The sequence below is a fragment of the Mytilus galloprovincialis genome, chromosome 2 (genome assembly GCF_965363235.1).
Source record: "Mytilus galloprovincialis chromosome 2, xbMytGall1.hap1.1, whole genome shotgun sequence".
NCBI lineage: Eukaryota > Metazoa > Mollusca > Bivalvia > Mytilida > Mytilidae > Mytilus > Mytilus galloprovincialis.
In genome coordinates, this window is record NC_134839.1 from 105,231,018 (window position 1) to 105,245,543 (window position 14,526).

Below are 14,526 nucleotides of genomic sequence, written 5' to 3' on the forward strand. Positions count from 1 at the left end.
TAATAACTAGGAGTATATAGGACTTACCACACCATATGACCAAGTATCACAGAGCTATTTTTCTCCTAATAACTAGGAGTATATAGGACTTACCACACCATATGACCAAGTATCACAGGACTCTGAAACAGGATGACTTTGTATAACCTGCAATAACAACAAATTATCTTGTGATATATTTATAGATAACAAATCTATCAACATATAGTAATAATTGGTTTCACTGGTTATCTAAAAAAGATACATTTGTGGCCCTTTGTAAATAAAGAATGAGGAACAATAACCGTCCTCAAAATTCATGTGATTAAAGATAATTAAATGTAAATTGTTGACAGATGGCAGACAAAATGTGAAAAATTAAGATATTTTATCCTTTACTGTGGTTTCATTATTATTGGAAATATACCATTTCCTTGTTGAGGGTAAAGCTGAACAATTTATCAAATATGCATTTAAGTACAAACTTTCTATAGACTTTTATGTAGAATTAGGCAAAAATGTATTGGCTTTATAGCCTTGTTGGAATATAGTTATAATCCTGGATTCATATTTTTTTTTTCAGCTACCACTATAAAATCTGAAGAGTTAAAATGAATCACAAAACTAACCTCTGGTGCCATCCATGGAAATGTTCCAGCAAGAGACATCTTAGTTGTACTACCCATAAACTTTGATGCTCCAAAATCACAGATCTAAACACAAGCAAGAACAAAATATATATGTGGTAGTTATTTAACTTGCAAAAATAACAAGGAACGAATTGAAATTTAAAATGGTTACCATTTATATTACTATTTCATCATAAAGTGACTAATGTGTACCATATTTAAAAGGAGGAGGCATGATAAGGCAACCTTTTTGACCCCTTGACAGGCTTGCCAATAGAATGGCCACTGTAGTTCAATTATGTTTTTGATTCAACAATGCCAGAGATCTCCGCTGAAATTTCCATGCTAACTATCCAGATAACAATAACACCAATACAATTAACATACACTTTTTTCAAGTATCAGATAATGGCACCATATCAGACCTCGTCCTTTATACTTTAATTTTTTTTTTTAGCTTTATCATCATACCAGTAATAATTTTTGTACTGTTTATGATATAAGTACAAAAATACATTTATACAATGGCATATGTCCATGATTGATGGCTACATAAAATAGAACTAGTTCAAAACAAATATTGGTAAAGATTTTAAAGTTCCTGTACATCAAGTAAAATAAATAAATTGAGTAACCAAAAGTCCAAGCTATTCCTATTTATCATCTTTATTAATATTTAATTCATACAGATCTTATTTTTCAATTACTGTAAAAATAGATTTCAATTTATAATATAACCAGATCTAATTGTGCATCTTGTGTTGATGAATATGACTTGTATTTTACCACACAAAATATGGCATCTTGAATATTTTATTTATGTCTGCACCCAATCAGGTTTGTCTTTATTTCAAGTGGCCTGTTTTTCATGTACAATAAGTTTTTTAAGACAGTGTAAAAATCATTTGATAATGTCCTTAATGAGTAAAGTATTACCATTGTAGTGTTTAAGTCTCTTACCTTACAGATCATATCATGGGAGATAACAACTGCAAAATAAAGTAATCTCAGGCTATTTATACACATTTTAAAATCTAATGATCTATTTATTTAAAAGTGCATCATCAATGTTAATAAAGCTATATATTTTGTATACCAATCTCTCATTTCATATGTATTATCAGTCATGTTTAAATCTTACTGATACACGTCATCAAGTTAATTATAAAAGTCTTAAATATACAATATCTGTACAAAGTGTTTTTTGAACATTCTGCAAATCAAGAATAAATGCCATGTGAATGCAAGAAAATTAACTATACTATAACTCTAAGCAACTGCAGAAGAAACATAGGCACTACTTTTACCCTGTCACATATTCTTGTGTATGTCTCACACAATTTCTGTCATTTTGAGATGATTTAAAAGTTGGTGCCCCTTTTCAAATTGTTGTCATCAATGTCAATGTCACTGACATTGTCAAACCAGATTCATAGCATCAACGAACTTGAATTGCTGTTTTATCGCATTTACTTCAAGTAAATTTCTTACCTTTTTTCTAAAAACCTTCAAGAACAGTTTAGGGAATGCAACAGTTTAAAATAGAAATGATTTTAATGACTGAAAATGGTTTATTTCTCAGACATTCTACTGTTTCGTTCGAATTTAACCAAATTAAAACCGGAAGTTTACGTTAACATTAAACTACGGAAAATTCTGGATTCATTTCCAGGATTCGTTTTGTTTATCAAATTGACAGGAAATCACCGGCTTTTTAATTTATTACCTTTTAAAGTGTTTACTGTAGCATGAAGAAATCAATTTGGATTTTACGATTAAATATTTAATTTCCCGAAGACAACTTCATGCATGCGTATTACATAGTAAATAAAGCAATAGTTAGCCACTGTTACTCGTGAAATACGTTTCTTCTACATATAAATTAAATTAAGGTTTAGTTTTTAAATAAGAATTGATGATTGTCTTTGCTGAAAAGTAATTAAATAATGAATACACTTGTCAGAGAATTTTAATTTCTTTAAGATATTATTCTGAGGTTGTGATCAATGTCAGGTGTGAATTAAAAACACAGGTAAAAAGTAATTAGTGATCATTAGCCAATGTTTCCCGGTGATGTAGTTATTAGGAAGGCCCTTAAGATTACCAAACTATACTGGAGTGGCAGTTTTATTACAGGAAAAGGATTTTAAACAAAAACAAGTCATCACAATTGCAAAATGGCGATTAAGAAAGCCGATTTTAAACATTGAGTCAATGAAATGTCCGAATTTATTTCTGTTAAAAAATAAAATTTGTCCTAAATCCCAATTACTCATTTAGGACAAATACTTTCAGTTTAGGACATGACTGGCAAATATGACCGTTTCTGGACCCTTGGTCCCAGATCATGTTCTCATGTGGTTATCTTAATATTATTTGGACATATTGTACAGTGGTCTTATTTTTGAAGGCTTTATGTTGCCATTTACATGACTTTTTTTTATTTGTGTCATTGGATTGCTGTCTCATTAAAGTATAACCTACACTTTCTAGCTTTATAGAAACTTATATGTAGTTACCATTTTTGGACTTCAAATCTCTGTGTATTATTTTGGTTGGAGCTTCTTCATGTAAGTAATTCATGCCTAAAAAGTATATATTTATAGTTAGTAATCTATACCTGTACTTATGCTATAAAACATATTTACAGTAATGAATGTATATATAAGAGTATGCATTGACAGTATTTATAGAGTAATTTTGAACCTATAACAATTTAAATTTACTGGAAGTAATTCCTGCAGGTATGAGTATACATTTACAATAAATGGTTCATACCTATAAAACACATTTACCATGTTAACAGTAAGATATTATCATCTGTTCTAAATTCTCAGAACATTAACTACTTTTGTATCATACATAAAGCATAAAAGATATATTTAAAGTTGGTTAATATACAAATTACAATACAACATACGCTCTGTAGAGCTTTTATCAGACATGTTTCTGTTTCTAAATATTGTATATTTTGCTCTAAATATGAGAAGATATAATGCTATTATCAGTATCAGTAAAAAAAAAATCTTCAATTATTTTTTTATTTAACTTTAGCAATGAACACTAGTATTTGATATTATAATTAATTACCTTGTGCAATTTCTCTGGCCCATCTTACAATGTGGGCAAAATCTAACATATCTTTATCATTCTTCAGATAATCATATAGAGATCCATTCTTAGCGAATTCTGGAAAAAAGAAAAGAAATAGCACATACAACATGAAGATGTTATGTAAAAAGAACAGAATTGTTTTGTTTCATTGAATGCTTCTTAAATAACTATTGATGAAAAATGGTCAAGTGACCAAAACATTTAGGCTTTCAGAATAGTAAAAATGTTCATAAAAAGATGCTAGTGTGTTGCTATCACACACAATACAAGTACGGCTTTAATCAATGTATAAAAGTTTTCACTAAGGTTTAACACACTAGCTTTCTATTTTAGATCGACATGAAGCAGATATATTTTTATAGAAATGATGCATTAATAATTATATTTCTCTTCTTCATTACTTTTATGTTAAATGATTGACCTAGAGTAAACTCATACAAACCTGTAACAAGACAGAAGTTTGGTTCTTCATTACTGATAGGTTACATGATTGACCTAGAGTAAACTCATACAAACCAGTAACAAGACAGAAGTTTGGTTCTTCATTACTGATATGTTAAATGATTGACCTAGAGTAAACTCATACAAACCAGTAACAAGACAGAAGTTTGGTTCTTCATTACTGACATGTTAAATGATTGACCTAGAGTTAACTCATACAAACCAGTAACAAGACAGAAGTTTGGTTCTTCATTACTTATATGTTAAATGATTGACTTAGAGTAAACTCATACAAACCTGTAACAAGACAGAAGTTTGGTTCTTCATTACTGATATGTTAAATGATTGACCTAGAGTAAACTCATACAAACTTGTAACAAGACAGAAGTTTGGTTCTTCATTACTGATATGTTAAATGATTGACCTAGAGTAACTCATACAAACTTGTAACAAGACAGAAGTTTGGTCCTTCATTACTGATATGTTAAATGATTGACCTAGAGTAAACTCAGACAAACCAGTAACAAGACATATGTTAAATGATTGACCTAGAGTAACTCATACAAACTTGTAACAAGACAGAAGTTTGGTTCTTCATTACTGATATGTTAAATGATTGACCTAGAGTAAACTCATACAAACCAGTAACAAGACAGAAGTTTGGTTCTTCATTACTTATATGTTAAATGATTGACCTAGAGTAAACTCATACAAACCAGTAACAAGACAGAAGTTTGGTCCTTCATTACTGATATGTTAAATGATTGACCTAGAGTAAACTCATACAAACCTGTAAAAAGACAGAAGTTTGGTTCTTCATTACTTATAGGTTAAATGATTGACCTAGAGTTAACTCATACAAACCAGTAACAAGACAGAAGTTTGGTTCTTCATTACTTTTATGTTAAATGATTGACCTAGAGTAAACTCATACAAACCAGTAACAAGACAAATGTTAAATGATTGACTTAGAGTAAACTCATACAAACCAGTAACAAGACAGAAGTTTGGTTCTTCATTACTTATATGTTAAATGATTGACCTAGAGTAAACTCATACAAACCAGTAACAAGACAGAAGTTTGGTTCTTCATTACTGATATGTTAAATGATTGACCTAGAGTAAACTCATACAAACCAGTAACAAGACAGAAGTTTGGTTCTTCATTACTGATATGTTAAATGATTGACTTAGAGTAAACTCATACAAACCAGTAACAAGACAGAAGTTTGGTTCTTCATTACTGATATGTTAAATGATTGACCTAGAGTAAACTCATACAAACCAGTAACAAGACAGAAGTTTGGTTCTTCATTACTGATATGTTACATGATTGACCTAGAGTAAACTCATACAAACCAGTAACAAGACAGAAGTTTGGTTCTTCATTACTGATATGTTAAATGATTGACCTAGAGTAACTCATACAAACCAGTAACAAGACAGAAGTTTGGTTCTTCATTACTGATAAGGTAAATGATTGACCTAGAGTAAACTCATACAAACCAGTAACAAGACAGAAGTTTGGTTCTTCATTACTGATATGTTAAATAATTGACCTAGAGTTAACTCATACAAACCAGTAACAATACAGAAGTTTGGTCCTTCATTACTGATATGTTAAATGATTGACCTAGAGTTAACTCATACAAACCAGTAACAAGACAGAAGTTTGGTTCTTCATTACTTTTATGTTAAATGATTGACCTAGAGTAAACTCATACAAACCAGTAACAAGACAGAAGTTTGGTTCTTCATTACTGATATGTTAAATAATTGACCTAGAGTTAACTCATACAAACCAGTAACAATACAGAAGTTTGGTCCTTCATTACTGATATGTTAAATGATTGACCTAGAGTTAACTCATACAAACCAGTAACAAGACAGAAGTTTGGTCCTTCATTACTGATATGTTAAATGATTGACCTAGAGTAAACTCATACAAACCAGTTACAAGACAGAAGTTTGGTTCTTCATTACTGATATGTTAAATGATTGACCTAGAGTAAACTCATACAAACCAGTAACAAGACAGAAGTTTGGTTCTTCATTACTGATATGTTAAATGATTGACCTAGAGTAAACTCATACAAACCAGTAACAAGACAGAAGTTTGGTTCTTTATTACTGATATGTTAAATGATTGACCTAGAGTAACTCATACAAACCTGTAACAAGACAGAAGTTTGGTTCTTCATTACTTATAGGTTAAATGATTGACCTAGAGTAACTCATACAAACCAGTAACAAGACAGAAGTTTGGTCCTTCATTACTGATATGTTAAATGATTGACCTAGAGTAAACTCATACAAACCAGTAACAAGACAGAAGTTTGGTTCTTCATTACTGATATGTTAAATGATTGACCTAGAGTAAACTCATACAAACCAGTAACAAGACAGAAGTTTGGTTCTTCATTACTGATATGTTAAATGATTGACCTAGAGTTAACTCATACAAACTTGTAACAAGACAGAAGTTTGGTTCTTCATTACTGATATGTTAAATGATTGACCTAGAGTAACTCATACAAACTTGTAACAAGACAGAAGTTTGGTTCTTCATTACTGATATGTTAAATGATTGACCTAGAGTAACTCATACAAACTTGTAACAAGACAGAAGTTTGGTCCTTCATTACTGATATGTTAAATGATTGACCTAGAGTAAACTCATACAAACCAGTAACAAGACATATGTTAAATGATTGACCTAGAGTAACTCATACAAACTTGTAACAAGACAGAAGTTTGGTTCTTCATTACTGATATGTTAAATGATTGACCTAGAGTAAACTCATACAAACCAGTAACAAGACAGAAGTTTGGTTCTTCATTACTGATATGTTAAATGATTGACCTAGAGTAACTCATACAAACTTGTAACAAGACAGAAGTTTGGTTCTTCATTACTGATATGTTAAATGATTGACCTAGAGTAACTCATACAAACTTGTAACAAGACAGAAGTTTGGTTCTTCATTACTTTTATGTTAAATGATTGACCTAGAGTAAACTCATACAAACCTGTAACAAGACATATGTTAAATGATTGACCTAGAGTAACTCATACAAACCTGTAACAAGACAGAAGTTTGGTTCTTCATTACTGATATGTTCAATGATTGACCTAGAGTAAACTCATACAAACCAGTAACAAGACAGAAGTTTGGTTCTTCATTACTGATATGTTAAATGATTGACCTAGAGTAACTCATACAAACCAGTAACAAGACAGAAGTTTGGTTCTTTATTACTGATATGTTAAATGATTGACCTAGAGTAAACTCATACAAACCTGTAACAAGACAGAAGTTTGGTTCTTCATTACTGATATGTTAAATGATTGACCTAAAGTAACTCATACAAACCAGTAACAAGACAGAAGTTTGGTTCTTCATTACTGATATGTTAAATGATTGACCTAGAGTAAACTCATACAAACTTGTAACAAGACAGAAGTTTGGTTCTTCATTACTGATATGTTAAATGATTGACCTAGAGTAACTCATACAAACTTGTAACAAGACAGAAGTTTGGTTCTTCATTACTGATATGTTAAATGATTGACCTAGAGTAACTCATACAAACTTGTAACAAGACAGAAGTTTGGTTCTTCATTACTTATAGGTTAAATGATTGACCTAGAGTAAACTCATACAAACCTGTAACAAGACAGAAGTTTGGTTCTTCATTACTGATATGTTAAATGATTGACCTAGAGTAACTCATACAAACCAGTAACAAGACAGAAGTTTGGTTCTTCATTACTGATATGTTAAATGATTGACCTAGAGTTAACTCATACAAACCTGTAACAAGACAGAAGTTTGGTTCTTCATTACTGATATGTTAAATGATTGACCTAGAGTAAACTCATACAAACTTGTAACAAGACAGAAGTTTGGTTCTTCATTACTGATATGTTAAATGATTGACCTAGAGTAACTCATACAAACTTGTAACAAGACAGAAGTTTGGTCCTTCATTACTGATATGTTAAATGATTGACCTAGAGTAAACTCAGACAAACCAGTAACAAGACATATGTTAAATGATTGACCTAGAGTAACTCATACAAACTTGTAACAAGACAGAAGTTTGGTTCTTCATTACTGATATGTTAAATGATTGACCTAGAGTAAACTCATACAAACCAGTAACAAGACAGAAGTTTGGTTCTTCATTACTGATATGTTAAATGATTGACCTAGAGTAACTCATACAAACTTGTAACAAGACAGAAGTTTGGTTCTTCATTACTGATATGTTAAATGATTGACCTAGAGTATCTCATACAAACTTGTAACAAGACAGAAGTTTGGTTCTTCATTACTGATATGTTAAATGATTGACCTAGAGTAAACTCATACAAACCTGTAACAAGACAGAAGTTTGGTTCTTCATTACTGATATGTTAAATGATTGACCTAGAGTAACTCATACAAACCAGTAACAAGACAGAAGTTTGGTTCTTCATTACTGATATGTTAAATGATTGACCTAGAGTAAACTCATACAAACTTGTAACAAGACAGAAGTTTGGTTCTTCATTACTGATATGTTAAATGATTGACCTAGAGTAACTCATACAAACTTGTAACAAGACAGAAGTTTGGTCCTTCATTACTTATAGGTTAAATGATTGACCTAGAGTAACTCATACAAACCAGTAACAAGACAGAAGTTTGGTTCTTCATTACTGATATGTTAAATGATTGACCTAGAGTAACTCATACAAGTTTGTAACAAGACAGAAGTTTGGTTCTTCATTACTTATAGGTTAAATGATTGACCTAGAGTAAACTCATACAAACCTGTAACAAGACAGAAGTTTGGTTCTTCATTACTGATATGTTAAATGATTGACCTAGAGTAACTCATACAAACCAGTAACAAGACAGAAGTTTGGTTCTTCATTACTGATATGTTAAATGATTGACCTAGAGTTAACTCATACAAACCTGTAACAAGACAGAAGTTTGGTTCTTCATCCACAGCTCCATAAAACTGGATAATGTTTCTGTGACTCAATACACTTAGTACTTGTGCCTATAAATATAACAAATTTATCATAACGCCACAGATTATAACAATGAACCTATATATATGTAATAAACTACTGACAAAGATTTCATCAATGTCCATAACTAATTTTTTGCACAAAATCAATGAATGTCCATGGATGAAAGTTTTCGTTTGGCAAATCTTTTATGGGTTGTTACTGTGAGTAAATATTTTTGTACATTAACAAATCTATACACTATGGTGACTATGTGTTTTAAAATAGACTTTAAATAGTGTACTACCTCTTTATCAAGTACTAATAACTTTTTAACTGCCACAATCAAGTTCTCTGACTTCCATTTCGCTCTGTATACACTTCCAAAAGTACCGCCACCACACCTTTCATAGAATTCTAGATCTTCAAAATCTATTTCATAAAATGCTGCCATATCCAGTGAACCTCCTCACATAGTCATCTGTAAAACAAAACACTATGTAGTTTTGTCAGTACAAAAATGTATAACATAAGTCAAAATATCATTGTATGGTAATTTTAATACATTTTGAATATATATGGTCCTAAGAATATGAACAAAAATTGTTATCTACATGTAGAGTCACCACAGAGCCAGATTCATTTAAAAGTTATGGGAAATATTGACTCCATCTCAGTATTAAGAATTCAACAATATAAATACTGAGCATGCTGAGCATTCGTTTCTTATAAAATAAAATATTAGCTACATGCATGCCGCAAGAATAACAAAATTAGATTAATTAAAAATGTGTTCAATTTATTAAGAGAACATTTTACATTGTAGTTTTATATTCTAAATATCTTTAATACTGAATTGGGACTTATTATTGTTGTTGTAGAAAAAAAGCAAATGTCTTATTTCTTGTGGTAAACAACATCACCTTAAAATTTTGGATGTGCTATCAGTGGCTTAGCCAGGGATGAAATGATGTGAATGAGAAACTGTGGCTGTGCGAAGCGTTGCAATTTTTTGGGTTTTTTTTTGACATTTCCCCTATATGCATTTGTATCTCCCTGGAATCCGACAATAATTAGATTTTTATTTAATTTCAAAATACCAACCAATTTATATATACATTTTGTATTTTCCATAATTCAATTCAGATTTATTTGGTGTAAAAGTTTCACATCCAATCTTAAATTTGACATCCCCAAAAAACGGACCCATTACAGCACAACTTTTGAATATGGAACTTTAAAACATAGGAACTGAAATGCCCATTTTTGTGAAACTTATGTCATCAGCAATGTCTTTTACACCTAATAAGTCCAGATCTTAAATTTTTAACCAGTTACACTAATGTATGCCCCTAGGAAAAATAAATTATAATGGAAACCCCATTGCAATAGCTCTTTTAGCTTTTAATTCTCATGAGATATAAATAAAAAGGTTTCACATCAAACATGTCTGCGTATCATCATCCTCTACGCTTGCCGTAGATGCGCTATGACATAGACTTTTTACGAAAAAATGTCAAAAACACTTTTCTGCGATTTATCCATCATGTTTACAAAAAATGTACATATAGACCTATGATCAAGGGTCCGGAAACGGTCAAATATGCCAGACATGACTGATTTGGAAACACAAAAGTCCTAAATGATTCATTGGGATTTAGGTCAAATTTTATTTTTCAACAGAAATAATTTCGGTCATTTCTTTAAGATCGAGTTTCAAAATCGCCATTTTGAACATATTTTTGTTTTGTTATCGATTTTATGTAATTAAACTGTCACTTCAGTAAAGTGTTATAATCCTGAGGGCCTTCCTAATAACTATATTAAAGCCTCGGGGAGCTATTGGCTAATGATCGCTAATCTCTTTACCTGTGGTTTTTAATTCACACCTGGCTATTAATCACAAGCTCCGAACTAATATTATAAAGAAATTAAAATTCCATACCAACTGTCTTCATAATTTAATTACTTTTCAGCTAAGACAATTGTCAAGGCCAACATTAAAAATATCTTTGTTTCCCCTCTCCCGACTGAGGTTGTTAGGGTATGGGTAGGTAGGTAGGCAAATTATTTTATTTTATTCCTTGATATGGTTTTCTATATTGAATTTGTACAAAATTCAACAGGTAAGGCTCAAGTCAAGAATAGTGGGGTATTCCCTGTATTCTAATTCAGTGTACACCACAGTTTTCTGGTGTTAAAAAAAAACAGTATACAGGGACCTTCTTTTTTTTCCTATTCATTTAATTTAATGAAATCTACAAAAGCGCACATTCTACTTGTGATACTAATGCCTATTGATAGCAAGTGTTTTTTAAGTTAAAAAAATCAAGCTTATTTCAAGTCTAATTTGATGCATAACTCACAACAAAACAATTCCTTTGTTCACCAATTCATACCTTGATCATCAATTATGAGATGACAAAAAGATACATGTATGTTAATCACTTGGGAATTAAAATTCAATGAATAAAAATTTTCAATAGAAGTGAACATAATTCAGTCATGTTCAGTTACACCTGGATCATGCAGCTTGGTCAATTGATTCCTAAACAAAGATTTGTATGTTTTTTTCGAGTTCTAGAAGAAACAAGGCTTCCCTTTATATTCATGTTTTGTATTTCCTAAAATACTTTTAATAAGTATTTACGAATTCTACTGATGCAGGTTTAACGTTAAAACGTGTCCTTTTGTAATTTTCATGCCATAAATTGAAAAAGGAAATCCCATTTAAACTGGTTTTTTTTACACCAGAAAACAGGGACGTTCCCTGAAAGCAGGGAATACATGTATCCCACATTTCCTGACTTGTGACCAACCTGTTCAAAGACAAAGTAGATAGATTTTAAAGCACGAGTCAGACCATTTTTACTCAAAGTCTTTAAGATTTTATCCTTTAAACAGGAACAGAGGTTAGAACTTAGACACAAAGCAAATCAAGATGCACTCAGCGGATTGAAAGATGCTTCATTTTTTTTTTTATTTTCAAAAAAAGATCACCCTTGCAAACAAACAAGTCGTGTGGGAAAGCATTTTGTTTGTTTTCCTTGATTCCGAATCATGTAGACGCTTCAATGCAAAAATACCTTGATTTAAAACGCTCGTTGACTACAGCATCGGAAAGGTATCCCCAAATCCCAACGATCGTTGACTTCAGCATCGGAAAGATATCACCAATAACCAACATAGCAAAAAACAAAATAGTGGACAAGAATGGCCAATAAAATTTTTCGGGTAGCGGTGATTTTACCGGGTCGGTCGTGTGAGGGGAAACAAACAATATTTTATTTTTGGCCCAATTATGATTTAAAATTAAATTAAAACTTGATTTAATTTACGTAGAAAAAAGTATTTTTTTCAGTAATAATACACGTGCTTTGTTTACTATGTAATACGCATGATTGAAATTCTCTTCCGCAGATTAGACACTAAATCGTAAATTTAAAATGATTTCATGCTAAATAAAGCAAGTGCAAATATTTTCATTAATATTCTCACACTATTAAAGGTAAAATATTAAAAAGCTGATGACCTGTGAATTTGATAAACAAAACTAATCCCGGAAATGAGTCCGGAATTGTTCGTATTAGTATTGTCGCATTACATCCGGTTTGAATTTCGACTTCAGAATCGAAAGAAACGTAAGCCATGACTGAGAAAATTATCATTTTGAGTCATTAAAATCATATTATTTTTAAAGTGTTGCCTTCCCTTAAATGCTCTTGATCGATTTTAGGAAAATGGAAGGATAAATCTTGAAGTAATTGCTATAGATGCAACAGTGAAACAAGTTTGATGATGCTACGAGTATGAGCATACTCTTGCAGTTATGAGATTTTGACAATCCTTTTTGAAAAGGGCACCAGCATTTAAATTATATGAAAATGACCGAAATTAGGTGAAAAAATTTCCGGATCCTTGCCTATGATCCTATGATTTTGCTTATTAAATGTACTTTGATAATCAAAGTTGAAGTAGATTTGTTTTCTACAGAATGATTTTACTTGTTCTGCTGGACAAGATTGATATGGCTTTTACTTATCCGACCTTTTTCCCTCTGGTACAGACAATCAGACAAGCGCTATGGCGAGCCCTGAAGATCATCAAGATAACAGTATAAGAGTTGTTGAATATCAATTAAATGGTTTTTAGACAGGTGTTTACTGAGTTTGGCCATAAAATGTGATTCATAACATTACAGGAATAAGTCTGCTATTTCAAGGAGCACAAATGGTGCCCACAGGAATACCTACATGTACATTGTACAACTTTTTCTCAAAACAAACTTCTGTCAAACCAGTTATTGCATATGAACGAAGTGAAAAAGGAGGGTTGAAGATACTGTGGCCAAAACCACCTGTGGATGAACTGGATGTATGGCCAAAACAACTCAAAATGCATTCCAGGGCCATTTCAGATGCCACCCTTTGGTGACTTCGGTCAGGAATTATATTTTTTTTGGCATTAAATTTATCAACTCACTACACTCATCAGTATATATTCTGTTTTCTGCAGTACACCCTCATTAAACAATCTGGTTGTCAACCTGCAAATGCAAGATAATCTGATAATACACCTTATTGCTATTTGTCCGCCATTACTGGATATCACACAGGTTCCCGTAAATTTTTGATGCCACAATGGATTAGTGATTGTTGTATGCATCAAAAGTTCAAGCGGCCGGGTCAGTCGGGATTAGCGATAAGGTGTATTCTAATGCAACAACGTTTGTAATGTTCATTTTAATTGGATAACGTCACTTTCTTACATGGCATCAACTGACAATTGATGCTATGGGACCTACGCGCAAGCGCAGGCGGCATATGACAGATTTTAAATACATGTTTTAACGTTGTTTTCTGTCAGTTTCATTAGAATGGAGATAACAATATTGTATTTTAAGCTCCGACGGCATCAATTTCGGATTTTATGGTGGCAAATACCTGTTTACTGTCTCCGCTAATTGCGACCATCAAATCCCCAATTGATGCCGTCAGAGCTTAAAATACAATACAGTTATCTCCTAATTTATAAGCCAGGTTATTCCAGATTTGTTATGTCAGTTGTTAGGGCTGTAGACAACGTGAACGTTTTGGTTTCTATATAAAGGTATGGCTTTGTGAGTTCTATAGCTCAAGCATATTTGTAAATTTTACCATTTTACACTGATCTCCACATGTATTACATGCACAAAAAAATGTTTGCCAGCTTACCAAAGAAAGTTTTTACCCTCGCACCTTAATGTCTTCGTAAATCAGTGTATTTATGGCGCTTTCAACAATAGAAATTTCTACTATATTCTTAAGCGTTCATTTGATTTAGAAATAAAACAAACTTTTGCAACACTAAAAATTAACA

At 31.6% G+C, this 14,526-nt stretch overlaps 1 protein-coding gene across 3 annotated transcripts in view; it reads right to left on the reverse strand.

The window, feature by feature from the left end:
• The window catches only part of LOC143065239 (mitogen-activated protein kinase kinase kinase 20-like), a 53,925-nt gene extending 39,498 nt beyond the window's left edge, over positions 1 to 14,427 (reverse strand). Inside the window, exons 1-8 of one of the 3 annotated variants that reach the window (XM_076238691.1) lie at positions 14,382 to 14,427; positions 9,476 to 9,649; positions 9,131 to 9,218; positions 3,699 to 3,797; positions 3,128 to 3,193; positions 1,569 to 1,597; positions 609 to 692; positions 94 to 147 (exon numbers count right to left, since the gene is read on the reverse strand). In XM_076238691.1, coding sequence (XP_076094806.1) covers positions 94 to 147; positions 609 to 692; positions 1,569 to 1,597; positions 3,128 to 3,193; positions 3,699 to 3,797; positions 9,131 to 9,218; positions 9,476 to 9,622 — 567 coding nt within the window. In that variant the 5' untranslated portion in view covers positions 9,623 to 9,649; positions 14,382 to 14,427. Of the gene's footprint in view, positions 1 to 93; positions 148 to 608; positions 693 to 1,568; positions 1,598 to 3,127; positions 3,194 to 3,698; positions 3,798 to 9,130; positions 9,219 to 9,475; positions 9,650 to 13,650; positions 13,736 to 14,324 lie in introns of those variants that run through there. The other 2 variants (XM_076238690.1, XM_076238692.1) reach the window with 2 other exon arrangements.
• Between the last annotated feature and the right edge of the window lie 99 nt (positions 14,428 to 14,526).